The sequence below is a fragment of the Ostrinia nubilalis genome, chromosome 5 (genome assembly GCF_963855985.1).
Source record: "Ostrinia nubilalis chromosome 5, ilOstNubi1.1, whole genome shotgun sequence".
Taxonomy (NCBI): Eukaryota; Metazoa; Arthropoda; class Insecta; order Lepidoptera; family Crambidae; genus Ostrinia; species Ostrinia nubilalis.
The window spans coordinates 12,879,877-12,895,766 of record NC_087092.1 but is presented as its reverse complement, the minus strand read 5'-3'; the positions used below and the strand labels follow the sequence as shown (position 1 = coordinate 12,895,766).

The following is a 15,890-nucleotide window of genomic DNA, read 5'->3' as shown; positions in this document are numbered from 1 at the left end:
CATGATCATAAGAGCGACAGCGAAACGACCTTATTAATATTGCACAACTTTATTCTGAAAAGCGAATCCAGCCGTGGAAATACACTTTCAGTAAAGCGACTTTTCGAATTACGCCTTTGTAGTCTTGAGCATTCCTTTTGTTTTTCAAGTTACGTACTTAAAACTTGGGGACGCTCAATTAGGTTTTTATACGCCGTCAGATGTTTAGTACTGTGTATTGAAAACTTCCAAAATACTCGGAACTATAGTAACTCTTCTAACTTCTAAAATTATGCCGTGTGTACACAGTTCTTTTACCTGCGAATAAAACTGTAAGCTATTTCAACTGTAATAAATAAATCCTAGCAATCTTCGAATATACGACTCGATAGTCTGTTTACGTGATGATAGATTAATGTTTCCCATAAGATTTAGGCAGGTACACCTGTTTTAAATGGATTAGACACATTTAAAAGATGAAGTACCAACATAGTTCTGCGACGTAAAACATTACCTAGTTGAAAATAAACGGTTTTTTACCAAAAAAATAATGGTAGCCTTTATGAAAGCAAGCAGGTAAGTGCCTACTATTCCAGATGGCTAATTAAAATAATGTAATCTTATATAATTTTTTTATACATTTAGACGTAATTTATGCACGCGTATTGCGTTAAAACGTCATCAAAACTATTTTTAGAAAGATCACTGAAAGTTATTAATATGAATTTAGGTCAAAGCCCTCGTAAATAAGACGTTAATGCAATTGTCAAAATATAACTAGAAATTAAAATATGAGTGAAATTTTCCACGAAATGAATCTCATTTCAACTTTATATTTGTTGTAACGTCGTAACCAACCCAGAAAGGTACAAAAGTTAAAAGAGGTAAAATTAATATTAAATTAGTAATTAGGTTAATACCTTATACCAATTTTACATCTAACATACATTATAATTTTTATAATAATTAACAAACTTTGCAATACAATACTAAGATTAATTGGTTAAGGTTAAACTGATTTCTTATGAAAGGTGTATCATTATGGTCCTGATCTTAAATACTGTTTTATCCCTTGTTTGGTTTAAATCTCATGGAGATTTTGTCGCGCGAAGCGTAGCTATCTGCTCTTCCAATTTGTTTTCAGTGATTTCATTACGAATTCGATGTTTATTCGTGCGTATTTAAAGTTTAAAGTCGTCGAACATAATTACTTAAGTAAACTAAGAACCCCAAAACTGCGATAGGACTAAACCACAAACAAATTATTTTCCAACTGACCTTTCGATTCGAAATTCCAATCATGGCTGATGCGAATCACTAATGGCTATGTCCTATGGCCTCACTTTCCAACGCTAAATAACTTTGGATTTGTTTGCCGCGCCAATAATGGAGTCAGTTAACGGTAGGTTTAATGGCAAATCGATGGTTATGACGTCTTTGGACTATTAACTATTACTACCCACATGAAACCATGTATGCAGGAAGAGTGCGAAAACATGTTAAAGTTGACAACACGTATAGAAAGAAAGACTGCTTTAGGTATAAAATAAAAACCATTAAAATATTATACACGCTTTGTGTGTAACAAATCAACAAGTCCTCGATATATTTTGTGGGAATCGTCGAACTCTATTTTGGACTTTATCCTGGACGAGTATTTTTCGGGAGTTGCATTTTTTAATTTTGTGTCGTATTTTAAATGATACAGATTTCTCTTTTCAGCCGAAAGTTTAATCTAAGGTAATATTTATCGCCCGACTCTATGAAGAAATTCTTCTTCTTTGGCTTGACACTGATGCGTATGTATCATATTCTTGCACACTGAGATAACTGTGATTTATAATACCAGGACAGTTGCACGCGTAAGTGCCTACTAAATTGCATGCATGTTTCTACTGTTCAATCTCTAGCATCCTCATAGAGTTACTCAGTTACTCAGGATGTCTGAGTAACACAGCATGGTGAGCGAGCATCCGACATCCGTGGATGAATAATCTTTTTAAATTGCACGTTTAGATAGGTAGGTATCTTTAATTAACTATTTTATACTACAGGTATTTTATTTACTCGTACTTATAACTTAATGAATAATATAATTAAGTATTCAATTACCAACCCAAAGTAGTTATCACCTACCTACTTAGGTACTTTGCGAAAAGTATGAATGTGTAATAAAATATGCAAAATCTTTTTTTGGATTTGAATTGCTAATGTTTTTTCACCTTAAGTTTATTATTTTTCATATTGTGAGCCTACGATTTATCAAACGCCATTTAAAAGTGTGAAGGCCACGATAGCCTTACACGAGTTGCTGTTACTTAGCCTTAGGATAGGTTAATACTTCTCTACGAATCGCCTATTAAGTTTTTAATTTAACTAGAATTTATGTGTGCACTTGTTACTTTTAATTTTCTATTTGGTGATACTATTTCATTTTACATTAATTAGTACAAGTACTATTACTAAATAAGTAATAGCCCTAAATGGGTAAGTTGACTTATAAAATAAATATAACTAATTACAAATATTATCAAACATCGATTTTCTTTGACCCTTAAAGTTATAACTAAGTAGGTATACGACGTACCTATTCGTTTTTTGCAGCAGGCACTGAGTAATTTAGTTAATCGCTTTTTTATTATCTCCTGAAACGAACTACCTACATGCATCGGTAATAGCTACTTGCGGTCATTTAAGGAACTGATGCCCTGTGGGCTATTGTATTCAAATCATCATTGACGAATAGTAATAAAACTAAGTAGGTATTGACCTCAGCGGAAAGATAACTGCCAAATAGAACGATATATTGAGCGTGTCTTTAATTATATCAATAAATTAAACATCGTAAAAATAAACCAAAATAACTCTCTGATAAGTGATATTAACTTACCAATTGCCGTTTTAGTGCGGACATTCCTTGAGTAGCACATTGGGTGAAGAATGGCCCAGTAGCGGTCCACCGAAACTGCGACCAGGCAGAAAATGCTGATGGTACACAGCATCACCAGCAACGAGACGGTGAACAAACACGCGTACAGGTTCCTCGGCAGGCCCACTGAGGCCAGGATAGCGAACGGTATCCCCAGTAGACCGACGAGGAAGTCGGCAGTCGCCAAAGACACTATATAGTAGTTCGTGCGACGTCGCAACCGCCGGTCGCGTCTGAACACATAGATCACCATAGCATTCCCTACCACTGCCACTAACGCCACTAAAATCTCCAGGGTCGTATACGCCGCGTGGAGCTCAGGAGTGGGAGTCCTATGAGGAGCTGGTGCCAACGTGGACACCTCTGCAGTCGTCGTGTCTTCAGCCATAGCTCGACACACATTTACCCCATATTTTATTACGTATCAAACTTTTTGAAGTTTAAAATCTTTGATTTTTTGTTCGCTCACAATCACAGTTGAGTTTTAGAAATTCCATTTTAGGATGAAGATTAAATTAGTTATTATTTAGTTTGTCGAGTTCGTGTTCGGTCACTGATCGGAGAGGACAGATCGCAGCAGTGTCCCGCCCGCGACGCGCGCTTCCCGCCACTGCGGCCGGTTGGCGCGAAACGGCGAGCGCCGGGACGCCCTACGCCGACGCACCACTTGTTGCGGCCAAGTGACACCTTACCCTTGAAAAGGAGTCCGTAACGTGATGCCGGTAACTAGTAAATAGAGGCAGATAGTTATCGCTGGTAACTAACGAAGGTCCGACGCGTAGATGATAAAATAGAACACTTGTAAGCAATACTCTCGCACTGGAAGTCCAGGGTTCGAGTGTCATTCATTATTTTTGTGTATCATTAAGAAAAAGTTGTGGAAGTTGCATTCCAATTTATTAGGGCTTGCTGACAACTGATTGCCAAGTTGGTTCTATTACCTATTCAGACACATAATTTGGTCTGCTCAGAAAGAAAGAGTCTCGATTATCATCAATAAGATCAGAGACTTGAAGAGGGGTTATCGCTTATCAATAAAACAATTAATAATTTCCACACAAAATAAATGCGTTTATTTTTATTATAGGTATTATGTAGTTCTACAAGAATACTTATTTTAAAAATCTATTAATTTAAAAGTTAATATTCATTAATACAATAATAACTTTCTGTTATTAAACATCAAGTAATATTTGAACAGAGCCACTTATAAAAACTGAAATAGCCAATAACTGAAATAGTTTAAATAATAATAAATTGCAAGAAGTGTTTACATTCTTCTAAAGATTTCAGCAACCAACCATTTACATTTCATATTGACGTCAGGGAATTCCTTGTCAGTCTAGTTCAAGGTTTTAGTGATATGTGTGGAGCAAAACGTATAAAATGCACCCTGTTTAATGGCATGATGGTTTATTAACAAAATATGTCAAGATATTAATTAGGTACTACATGTAAAGATGAATGATAGATAGGTACTTAACTAACATCTATTCTAAAAGATATATTATAAATAAAACCAATGAGAATTTCCTTAATTTTGTTCAGCATTTGGCGCCACTGGCGACTAAGGTCCTATCACTGGCCAGTGGCGTCAACGCAATTATGGAAGCCCTCATTCCATTCCCTCATAGCATTACAATATAATCATATTTAAAAACTAGCGGCCGCCCGCGACTTCGTACGAGTGGATCCCGTTTTACCCCCTTAGGGGTGGAGTTTCGTAAAATCCTTTCTTAGCGGATGCTTACGTCAAAAGAAATTATGCATGCCAAATTTCAGCCTGATTCGTCCAGTGGTTTGGGCTGTGTGTTGATAGATCACTATGTCAGTCGATCAGTCAGTCAGTCACCTTTGAGTTATATATTTAGATGTCTTATATACACACACAGTCCCATTAAAGGTCTGTAAACAATTTGAAATTTTTGTAGACAATAAATTACAAATGACGTGAGGACAGTTTCTGCACAAAATCTTCCTATTTTAACATTCGCAAAAGCATGCAAAAGAAAATCAATACATTGTTTTTGCTAGCAATGGTGGAGGCTATGTAGCGACTACGACGATGTTGTTGCGACCACGATTGTGTTTTTACAGGTGTGGTTTTTTTTTTCAGGAAAAGAGGCCAATCATGACTACACAAAACTAATAGCAATTCAAGAATTTGTCCATAACTTTTGGCTACTTTTAGCATTTTATATCCATTAAATGTTTATATCAAATACAGTTACAAGATATCCATCATTGTCCAATAGAAATACTCTTATTCATATAAAATGTTTATGAGATGACTGTACTGAAAAGTATAAAAATCATTCATACCTTTATATTCATATTAATATTATGTTATAATCTAGCTTGGATCTGAATGAAGCCTGTCTACTAAATGAAGTGGGATTCCTAGATTCAACAATGTTGGTCTATCTAGTTCATGTAAATTTGGATGCAAGCTAAGCATAGCTTCCCAGCATATCTCGCTTAGCTTTGGTATGCATACCCACACTTTATACATAGTATTATTCCTATCCACTATATCGTCGTTCGGCTCTATACCTCCAAACATATACATACAACCGTATGAAGTGACGGATGATCCATGAAAATATAATGGACGAGGCAAAATAGTCTTCTGCATTAAATGCCATTGCAGTTTATTGACATCTAACATCCAAACATCATCAAATACTAACTGACCATCTGAACCACCTGCCACAATCACCTGCACCCCATCTGGTGTATCGATTTGGACTGCACTGTGGCATTTTCTTGGCGAAGGAGCCAGTGGAAAATCCGTTCTGTAATCTGGCCTTGGGAATAGTAACTTCCATGTCTTAGATTTAAGGTCATACATTGGCATCTCCATGAGCTCAAACGCCCACTCTCCTGTGCCTCCACCGATAATATAAAATTTATTGTCAACCGTAGCTACTTCATGCCTGTAACGTCCGGGAGGCTCTCCTTCCTGACCAGTGCCTACATAGACTTGCTCCCATGTCAGTGACCGAAGATCAAGTCTGTAACAATAAGTGATGATATTAATTTACAGCACCAAAAAATAATAATTAAGAAGTAAGTTCATTTCGTTTCGTTCGTTCGTTTCAGCCGAAAGACGTCCACTGCTGGACAAAGGCTTCCCCCAAGGATTTCCACAAAGACTGGTCCTGCGCCGCTCGCATCCAGGCACCTCCCGCGACCTTCACCAGATCGTCGGTCCAGCTAGTGGGAGGCCTGCCCACGCTACGTCTTCCGGCTCGTGGTCGCCACTCAAGAACTTTCCTGTCCCAGCGGCCATCAGCTCTTCGAGCTTTGTGCCCCGCCCACTGCCACTAGATTATAGCGATTCTGCGGGCTATGTCAGTCACTCTGGTTCTCCTACGGATCTCCTCATTTCTGATTCGATCACACAGGGAAACTCTGAGCATAGCACGCTCCAAATTAATTAATAAGTATCATTACTTACCTAAAAATATCACAGTTATAGGCAAAGCCATTAGTCCCTCCAATGGTATAGAAATACCCATCATGACAGAACACAGACTGTCCATATAATCCAGGAGGTTTAGTCCCTGATACTTCCATAATCTGAAGTTTTTTTTCACCAGAGTATGCACGCCACAGAAATACATCATTGCTGCATTTATTGCCGAAGGGAGCACCAGTTCCGCCAAATATCTACAAAATGAAAGAGTGTAACAATTGTAACATATGGAAATTAATGTGGATAATAAATAAAACTACCTAATTAACAAAAAGTCACCAACCATGAGATATCTGCCATACATGCACATAGCATTCGATGCTAGTTCGTCGGGCATATTTTCTATGACCTTGTGCCGCTTCCATTTCTTTCTAGCGATAGAAAAACTCCATAGCTCTTTGAAGAGTGGTCGCGCCGGGGTCCATGTTGCATTGTTTCTTTCAAATCTCGGTAAAGGTAATGAAGGGTTATAGCCTCCAAAGCAGTATATATTAGCATCATCACAAGCGATCCTATGACCACTTCTGGGTCTGGGACACCGATTATCTCGATCTCGATACTCTACTACGGTAACCTTAAAAGGCTCAAAAATATAATCTTTTCGTGGCAAAGACATTCTTGAACTTCACAATTCCTAAATTAAATTTGTAAACAAACGTTGTTTAATGAGTATCAATACTAAGTTTTACAATTTAGATCATAAAAATGAATTAGGTATCCCACATTTTGCTAGCGCTAAAAATCCTTGTAAAAATTTATTGATTTATTTGACAACACTCAGCTGTTTGACAGTTTACTTTTTTTTTGTTGGTTGGTAGAAAAAGGCATAATGCCATATAGATGACCCACGCTGAACTGTCCCGCCAAACTCAATGACAGGGGGGCGCTACCATCGTTCAACTTTATGGTTTCCAACATGGCAAAAATCGGAACCAGCGATTCGGTATTGACGGTGGCGCCCCGCTGTCAATGTCATCGATAGGACAGTTCAGTATTTTGGAACTATACAACCAAGTCTTAATTTTTTTTATTTTAGTAAATAAAAATCTTAGAGAATTAACCATTAATCCTCTGTGCTAAACATTAACCCCCTTTAATATGGGCATTTAAATGGTAGGTATGGTCTTAGATTAATAAAGCGGTATGGTGAAGTCAGTTTGATATCACCATTTTTTTTTTTCATATAAAATAAATTTTATAATATCCGATTTGTATGAAAATTAAAATAAAAATAAAGATATAAAGGACAATGACCAAAAATGTATGGAGTGTGGTCCAAATGTCCACCACGAACGAGACCTATGTAGTAAAATAGTCTACTAAATACTGATTCATTATAACCAAACCGCAATCAAAAATATGCTGTCAGTAAAAAGTTATGACTGAATAAAAAGTCTGTTTTTTACCTTTTCATCCGAAAAATGTTCTTGATATCATTCTATCCATTGCATATTTTGGACTAATCTACGCATGTTATGTCATGTCGCATGTGGCGTGGGCAGCGTTGCCAGACGTCCCGATTTTGGCGGGACGTCCCGATTTTTAAATCAAATTTAAATGTCCCGCGCGGGACAGGCTCGGTCCCGCTTTTCGGAGAGAGACACTCACTTCACCAGACTATTGTTTGAAACGCCATATTATTCTAAAGAATAAAACTTTGTTAATTTCGATTATTGTTTTTTTTTCTTTTTTTATTCTAAAGATGAATTTAACGATAGAGTAATTCTGTACCTCTAGCATGAACAACTTTCATCTTCGAATCGTTTGCGTATTCGATAAAATTCGATAGGTACTCAACCTTCGAATTAAACGATAACGTGACAATTTTGATTCTCAAAATAAGTTTCGTGCAACCATTTCTTACACTAAGTTCACTTTACGACACGTTCACAAGGGCGCTGTTGTAGTTTTCGTACTAAATCTTTTGATGGCGATTCGAGTACGCAAACGATTTGAACTTTTGAAGTTTTTCGTGCTAGCCGTACTGATTTAAAATATATATTGTTTTTTGTTAAAATACATTTTCTATGGCTACTTTTTCTATCTATTGTCACGTAAACGTAATTTTAAGTCAAATAAAAAGATAAATATTTGAAAACCTTTGATTATATACGTTTTTTTACTATGTCCCGCTTCTGACGGAAGAATCCCGCTATTTTGACTCAAAAAGTACCGAAGTCCCGACTTGGCGAAAAAAAAAACTGGCAACGCTGGGCGTGGGGTCATAGATGAATTTTATTAAATACTAGCGGCCGCCCGCGACTTCGTACGCGTGGATCTCGTTTTACCCCCCCTTCATCTATCTTACGCGGTTCAGATTTTTTCATACAAATGTTTTTTCCCGCTTACTCCCGTTCCCGAGGGAATTTCGCAAAATCCTGTTGTAAATAAGCTTAAAGTTTACTAAGGTACCTGCATGCCAAATTTCAAGCGTCTATCTTACGCGGTTTAGATTTTTTCATACAAATGTTTTTTCCCGCTAACTCCCGTTCCCGTGGGAATTTTGCAATATCCTGTTGTAACTAAGCTTTAAGTTTACTAACATACCTGCATGCCAAATTTCAAGCGTCTAACTTAAGCGGTTTAGATTTTTCATACAAAAGGATTTTCCCGCTAATTCCCGTTCCCGTGGGAATTCCTAAGTATCCTATAACCTGCCCAGGAGTATGAAGAATAATTGTACCAAGTTTCGTTAAAATCCGTCGAGTAGTTTTTGTTTCTATAAGGAACATACAGACAGACAGACAGACAGACAGACAGACAAAAATTTTACTGATTGCATTTTTGGCATCAGTATCGATCACTAATCACCCCCTGATAGTTATTTTGAAAATATATTTCATGTACAGAATTGACCTCTCTACAGATTTATTATAAGTATAGATTATACTAGCTGTGCCTACGACTTTGTACGCGTAAAAATAGTTTGAATAATATTTCCCATTTTTACAACATTTGTGTTTACTGCTCCGCCCCTATTGGTTGTAAGGTGATGTTATTTATCCTAAAACCATCCTTGATAAATGGGCTACCCATAACAAAAATAATTTTTCAAATCGGACCAGTAGTTCCTGAGATAAGTGCGTAAACTACTACAATTTTTAAACAGTCATAACTTTTTACTGACAGCTTATTTTTTTTTCGTCCCATACTGAAAGTTAATCTCTATTTAATGGACTATAAGCCAATATAGGTCTCATTAGTGGTGGACATTTGGACCACTTTTGGTCATTGTCCTTTTCTGACTTCACCATACCATTTATATGCCCATGTTAACGTGGGCTAGTGTACCCATATACTCATTTACCTAACATCCTGTATAATTAATCACTCCAAAACAAAATGGTAGATTATAATATTGTGAAAAATTTTTTTACGGTACCTACATCCATGTAGATAATGTGGGGATGAAAATTTTTTTCATATTCTACCCCATCGTGTGTATCGTTGGATAGCTCTTTTAAAATGCCATGGGGTTTTTCATGATCATTTTTCGATTTAGGGATCCGTTTGCAAAATGTTACAGTTTAATTTAAAGTGACAATTTTTGTCCGAGTAGGGCGTCCCTCCCTCTAAAAACTAAACTGTTGGCTTGAAAAATCTGGAAAAATTCATGATAATACTGCTTTTTATGAACTTTCAAGGAAAACTAGTTAGTTTAAGAGTAATATCCGTTTTACTTATGTATTAAAAAAATTCATAATTAATAAAAATTCCTTGAAAATATTATAAGTGACTTTAGATGAAATAATTGCTTGCTTCTGAAATATATTGTGGTAACGAAGGACCACTACGGAACCCTAGACTGCGCGTGGCACGACACGCATTTGGCCGGTTTTTATTTTATTTTGCGCATTGCGCATGCATCTCGCGTTTATGTTAAGGAAATAGAAAAATAAAAACAACTTAGAAATAGAGCTTTAATAAGTAATATTAATATTTTATAATATTCAAGAATAACCAGGCACTTCTACTAATATTCTTACCTAAGTAGGTAACTATGTCACATATCTATGTAATATTTTTAACACATTCTTGCACTTAGTAATATTATTATGTAATTACTAATATAAATAAACTTAATAATAAGTTAATAATAATACGCTAATTCATTTTCTTATGCCCGCTAGATCAAATAAACCCAATCCAAATCCGTCCAGCTGACCCACAAAATTTTGATGAACATCGAAAATCTTGAGATTGAGACAGTTGAAGGACGGGTTTGCATTGTGATTGATTTATATAGTAACCGGGCCTATAGAAAGCAGGCGTTACAAAAAACATATATTTTGTTATTACAATTAATTCAAAGGACTATCTTAAATAAATAAAAATAAAGAAAAAATTAAAATTCAAAGTCGTCGCTGCTGGGTGTAGCGACTCGAACATGCATCTCCGTTCCAGTCTGCGAAGGATTCGTTAGTTCATGAGCAATTTCATTCTCTGGCAGGTATGTTTTGGAAGTGTCTGGAAAAATATAATTATGTAGGTTCTATTCAATAGGGTTTAAAATATCTACAAAGCAATTTGTAATTCTAATTAATTTCTTACCATCATCAAGCGTCGTTGTATCAGTATCAGGAACTGTCGTACTACCAACTTGAACAGTCAAAGAGTTGGGTTGCTTGAAAATCGAGTGACTTTGATCTGCAGAATTCACAGTTTCATCTACTTGTACTGGAGAATTCTGATTTGTTTCGTTGGTAGCGTCAATGCAAATACGCGCTGCTTTCACTAAGCCGTTATTAAGTTTCCTTCTTTTAGGCGTGCCAACTAATATAACATTCGGGTTTTTCATCGCCCGTTTTTTGGCCTTAGAATTCTCACTTCTATCAGACTTAGAGCTATCGTCCGAGTCACTGGCGCTTTCATCAGACAAATCAATGTTCAGTATTCTTTTGATTTTATTCTTGAACCTCATCAGCTCTTGTTGACTTATTTCTTTCGGTTCGCCGATTGTTCCTTTGTACCTATTCAAAAAACTGTATTTAGCCAGGCGCTCGGCTAGCGGTAACATATTGGCATCATCTGCTTGTTGATAAGCAGCATCTAAGCGCTTTTTATATTTTGTGTCCCTGGCGGCAATTCTTGTAGCCTTTTTGTTGGCATTGTACGGTTTCAAATTTTTAGGAGCTATCCATGCTCTTGTGGCATCGTAGGAATCGAAGAAAACGACATTGTAGTAAGTCTGGAAAAGATTAAAAATAGTGATGAAACGGCCTAGGGCTACTTTAGGGTAAGAAGTGAGAAACTGACGAAATTGTACCGGAATATCAGAAAACCCATCAAGCCAATAAAATTGTTCCGTGTCCGCGCAGTCTTCGACCATAGCCGGCCACCACGGCCAGCCCGCAAGCCGAGCCAGTACAATGGACCCTGCCGAATATTCGCTGTGAATCAAATCTTCTTCGCCGCGCAGGCAAATTGGCTCCTCAGGGATTGAACAGTCGGCTGCGGAATGATCTGAAAAATATTACTTAGTTACCAGTTAATTTACAAAAACCAAACATAATCTGGAGTTCTGTATTCCATTTATATTGAGTTTGTTGTAATTATTTTTAGCCCAGACAGAATATAGAATTAATTATGTTTAAAATTTAGAAATATCTTTATTAGACCTATGACCATGTAGGTATGTATCTCAGATCATAGAAAGAGAATAGATATGAAGTCGCGCGTAACTACAACGAGAACCAGTGTCCCCACATTTCCCCCACCACAGCTCCCACACACACATTCAACTGTGTAAAAACAAAGCGACTGAGAGTCTACGACAACATGTGCAACCGGCTTAAAAGTGCTGTGATTGGCCAGAAGGCGTGCCTTATGGCCAATCAATGGCCGCGTGACGTGACGCACACTTTGAAAAAAGCAATTAGAGAGAAGAAAGATAAAGTGGAGTCGATAAGATATCGATACTTTAAATCCTGGGGGCAAGGCTCGAAATTGGTTTGAAAAATGCTTATGTATGAAAACCTTTTTATTATTATACGTTATTATTATGTTCTTTAACGATTTTTGCATAAAGGAGTCAGTTCCATTTTGTATGGACGGAAAACTCGGAATCAATTATTGGGACTAAATATTTCACATTTTACCCTAACCAAAGCTCAATGTCGTTTCGTTATCAATGGAGTATAGAAGTTATAGACTGACAAAGTTTGTATGAAAGGTCATGGGTTCAGTAGGTACTTGTGATTTTTACCAGTATTTACAATATTGGTAATATATTATTATTTACTTTAATAATAATAACAGGATCACTATAATTATTATTAACTACTATCGCGCATTAACTTTTTAACTATGGCGAAATTCGTACCGCTTATGTTTATCAAAAATAATGCCTATATTAGGCTTTCAACTAGCTCTTATAGTAATTACATAGTTGACAGTTACTAATCGCTTCTACTATTGTTATTGTTTTTGTAAAAACTTAAAAATCGCAAGCAACTCATGATTTTTTCATTCAAAATTAGAAAATAGAAAATAATAATTTACTTCTATTTATCGATAATAGGAAACCGTATTAGAACACGAGCCCTGCACTATGTTACGACCGGCACATGCGGCCGTACTGTGTATTTTCACGCGTCAGTGGATATCGGAAGAAATAAAATACATTGCGCAGTAGTTACGCATGACATAAAGTGGTTTCTAACTAAATCGTCAATGTACAACGTGTTTGAATTTTTATCACCACTAATTTCGATATCGCAGTAAATGTCACGGCACTGAATTCGTTCGTAAAAATGTTTAGTTTTTTTTATTTATAAGCAAAATACCAATGGATTTGCAATACTTACATGTGGTAAATGACTTCATTGTTCCTGTAGTTCTTCGTTTCACTTATGTTATTGCACGTTACGACGCATTATCCAACAATATCGGAGAACATTTCCTCAGTACGACTGAATCGCGACTAACCTGGCGTCGCGGGTGATGTTCGTTTCTGGGCATATCGCGGAGACACGCGCCACGCCCCCGTTTCACATCTATTCCCTTCTATGATCTGAGGTATGTATCATCCATTTATGGTAATTGAGTTTCTGGCCACTGCGATACAAGCATTTGCTTCGCTTAGTGCAGAGACCGCTATTTATTAAAATTATACATTACTAGCTGACCCGGCGAACTTTGTTCCGCCTTAATGGCAATAAATAAGCAGACTTTTTTTTTATTTCGAACGGGATAAAATGTATCTTATGTCCTTCTCCTGGCTCTAAACTACCTCCCTGACAATTTTCAGCTAAATCGGTTCAGCCGTTCTTGAGTTATAACTGGAGTAACTAACACGACTTTCTTTTATATATATAAGATTTGTGTCATTTTTGGAAATAAATACATTTTTACTTTAATTTAGCTTGCTGTCAGTATTTAGTTATTTTAATTTCTAACTCAATTTGTGCAGTTCCACTAAGTAAACATTATTGTTTTTAATTTTAACCTACGCTGCTCTCACAATAGGTAAGTATCAAAGCATTCCATCCTTTATGGCTGAGGCCTTTGTTGCTTACAAAAAAATCCCTATCAATATTCTCTAAGCATTCTTTGAAGATTAATCTATCTATAATATAAAAATGAATCGCAAAATGTGTTGGTAAGCGCATAACTCAACAACGCCTGGACCAATTTTACCAATTCTTTTTTTTTAATGTTTGTTGAAGTCCAAGGATGGTTTTTACAGCGAGAAAAGTTTGAATAATTTCCGGGTAAACCCTAAAAAACTCGAAACTTCACCCCTAAGGGTGAAACGGGGTCCACGCGTACGAAGTCGCGGGCGGCCGCTAGTTAAATATAAATATTAATTGTATCATTATGATAAATTGGTAATAATAATAAGATTTTTGTTTTTATAATGTATTTTTATTTTTTGATAATTACATTGTAAAAAGAAAAAATTAAAAATAAGAAAGAAAAATTAATAAAGAAGATAATAATAATAATAAATCTTTGGACAATTTCACACAGCGCCAGCTAGCCCCAAAGTAAGCAACTTAATGCTTGTGTTATGGGTGCTAGCTTAACGGATATACTACTTGTATACTTTTTTTTTTTTTTTTTTTTTTTAAATACATAAATATTATACATAGTCACACCCAGACCCGTCACAGAAATTAAAATTCATCATTTCAATTTCTGCCCGGCCGGGAATCGAACCCAGGACCTCTCGGCATAGTAGTCCGTTCTGAACCACTACACCAAACGGCCGACAAGTGTTTAGTTTGGTATACTTATACCATAGAAAATACAAATCTTATATTGTCTGTATGTATTGTGTACCTGGGTTCATCCTGCAGTACCACTTCTTAGGCAGTTCCGTGCTGTCTAGCACATGGGGCAGATACCGCCAGCGATCGCAGTCGTCGCACTGCACCCAGAGGCCGGTCTTGTGCCGCTTCTGAAGCCACAGGAGTCGCTGTTTCTGCGTCATCCCCGGGCCTGGCTGGCTTAGAGCATCTTTGTAGGAACTGCATACCATGTGTGAAGGGAACAATATTAGATTACTTACCTATCTTCTTTACATTTTATCAAGACGCTCACGCTATCTATGCCCTTAGATCTTTTAAACTACGCCACGGAATTTAATGCAGTTTTCAGCAACAGGACTGATAAAAGAGGAAGGTTTATCATAGCACCCGTGCGAAACCGGGGTAAATACCCAACATAGAAATAGGTTCATTGGGTAAATATTAACTTATACTTATTCGATTGTTGATTGAAATAAGTACAAAAAAACTTCTTACCTTTTTTTACTACATTGGGAAGACGATACCTCCGAAATTTGTGTTTCAGTCGGTCTGTTGTTTTCCAACGGAGGTGACATTGTTATTATATTCTGAAATTAGATAATAATGTAGGTATGAGAACTGAATATAATCTACTCTAACTAGTGTCGCCTTGCCATATTGAATATTTTGAAATGCAGGTAGATGAAGAAAAATATCAGTAACCCATAGCTGTTTTTCTAATTACAATCTTTACAAGAATTTAAAAGTGCCCGTAATTTAAAAATACAAAAGGTAGGTAGGTACACATACTATATTTTTATGGCTAGCTAAAAAATGGTTTATCTTTTATGTATTTGATTATTTTTAATTATCTATTTATTACCTTAGGTTGCCGAGCTCCTTCTTTGGGTTCTTTAGCAGATTTTTCAGTTGGTAAATCGCCTAACAGATCCATACTTCAAAATTAAAGTGAAAGGAAATTCAGAAAAAAAGGCGCCACTACGTACGAACCGAAAAAAATCTATGAAAGAAAAAAGGGTAGAGTCAAAATAAATTTTCGACATTTCCCGCCAATTTCAGGTAGATACTTCAATATGTCAATGAATTCAGAAATACATATCCTTTATTATTTATCTACAAAATCATCCCGTAACTTATGAATTATTATTATGACAAAATTAATATAAGTAATCGAATTTAAAATTTTATTTTAAAAATCTAGTAATAGTAAATTTAGAGCCATTAATTAGTTTTTACTTGCCACATTTATTGC

At 36.2% G+C, this 15,890-nt stretch overlaps 3 protein-coding genes across 3 annotated transcripts in view; all 3 read right to left on the bottom strand.

Moving 5' to 3' along the window:
• The window catches only part of LOC135071969 (adenosine receptor A2b-like), a 110,123-nt gene extending 106,617 nt beyond the window's left edge, over nucleotides 1-3,506 (bottom strand). Inside the window, exon 1 of the mRNA XM_063965876.1 lies at nucleotides 2,870-3,506. Coding sequence (XP_063821946.1) covers nucleotides 2,870-3,296 — 427 coding nt within the window. The 5' untranslated portion in view covers nucleotides 3,297-3,506. The remainder of the gene's footprint in view (nucleotides 1-2,869) is intronic.
• A 449-nt stretch (nucleotides 3,507-3,955) lies between these two features.
• On the bottom strand, nucleotides 3,956-7,168 carry LOC135071963 (kelch domain-containing protein 10 homolog). The gene is made up of 3 exons (XM_063965869.1): nucleotides 6,670-7,168; nucleotides 6,369-6,580; nucleotides 3,956-5,922 (listed from the first exon to the last, which is right to left on the bottom strand). The coding sequence occupies exons 1-3, from the start codon at nucleotides 7,000-7,002 to the stop codon at nucleotides 5,262-5,264; spliced, it is 1,206 nt and encodes a 401-aa protein (XP_063821939.1). The 5' UTR covers nucleotides 7,003-7,168; the 3' UTR covers nucleotides 3,956-5,261.
• Nucleotides 7,169-10,335: 3,167 nt separating this feature from the next.
• Nucleotides 10,336-15,614, bottom strand: LOC135072273 (zinc finger CW-type PWWP domain protein 1-like). The gene is made up of 6 exons (XM_063966212.1): nucleotides 15,501-15,614; nucleotides 15,134-15,225; nucleotides 14,670-14,857; nucleotides 11,653-11,849; nucleotides 10,938-11,574; nucleotides 10,336-10,853 (listed from the first exon to the last, which is right to left on the bottom strand). The coding sequence occupies exons 1-6, from the start codon at nucleotides 15,570-15,572 to the stop codon at nucleotides 10,732-10,734; spliced, it is 1,308 nt and encodes a 435-aa protein (XP_063822282.1). The 5' UTR covers nucleotides 15,573-15,614; the 3' UTR covers nucleotides 10,336-10,731.
• Nucleotides 15,615-15,890: the final 276 nt, after the last annotated feature.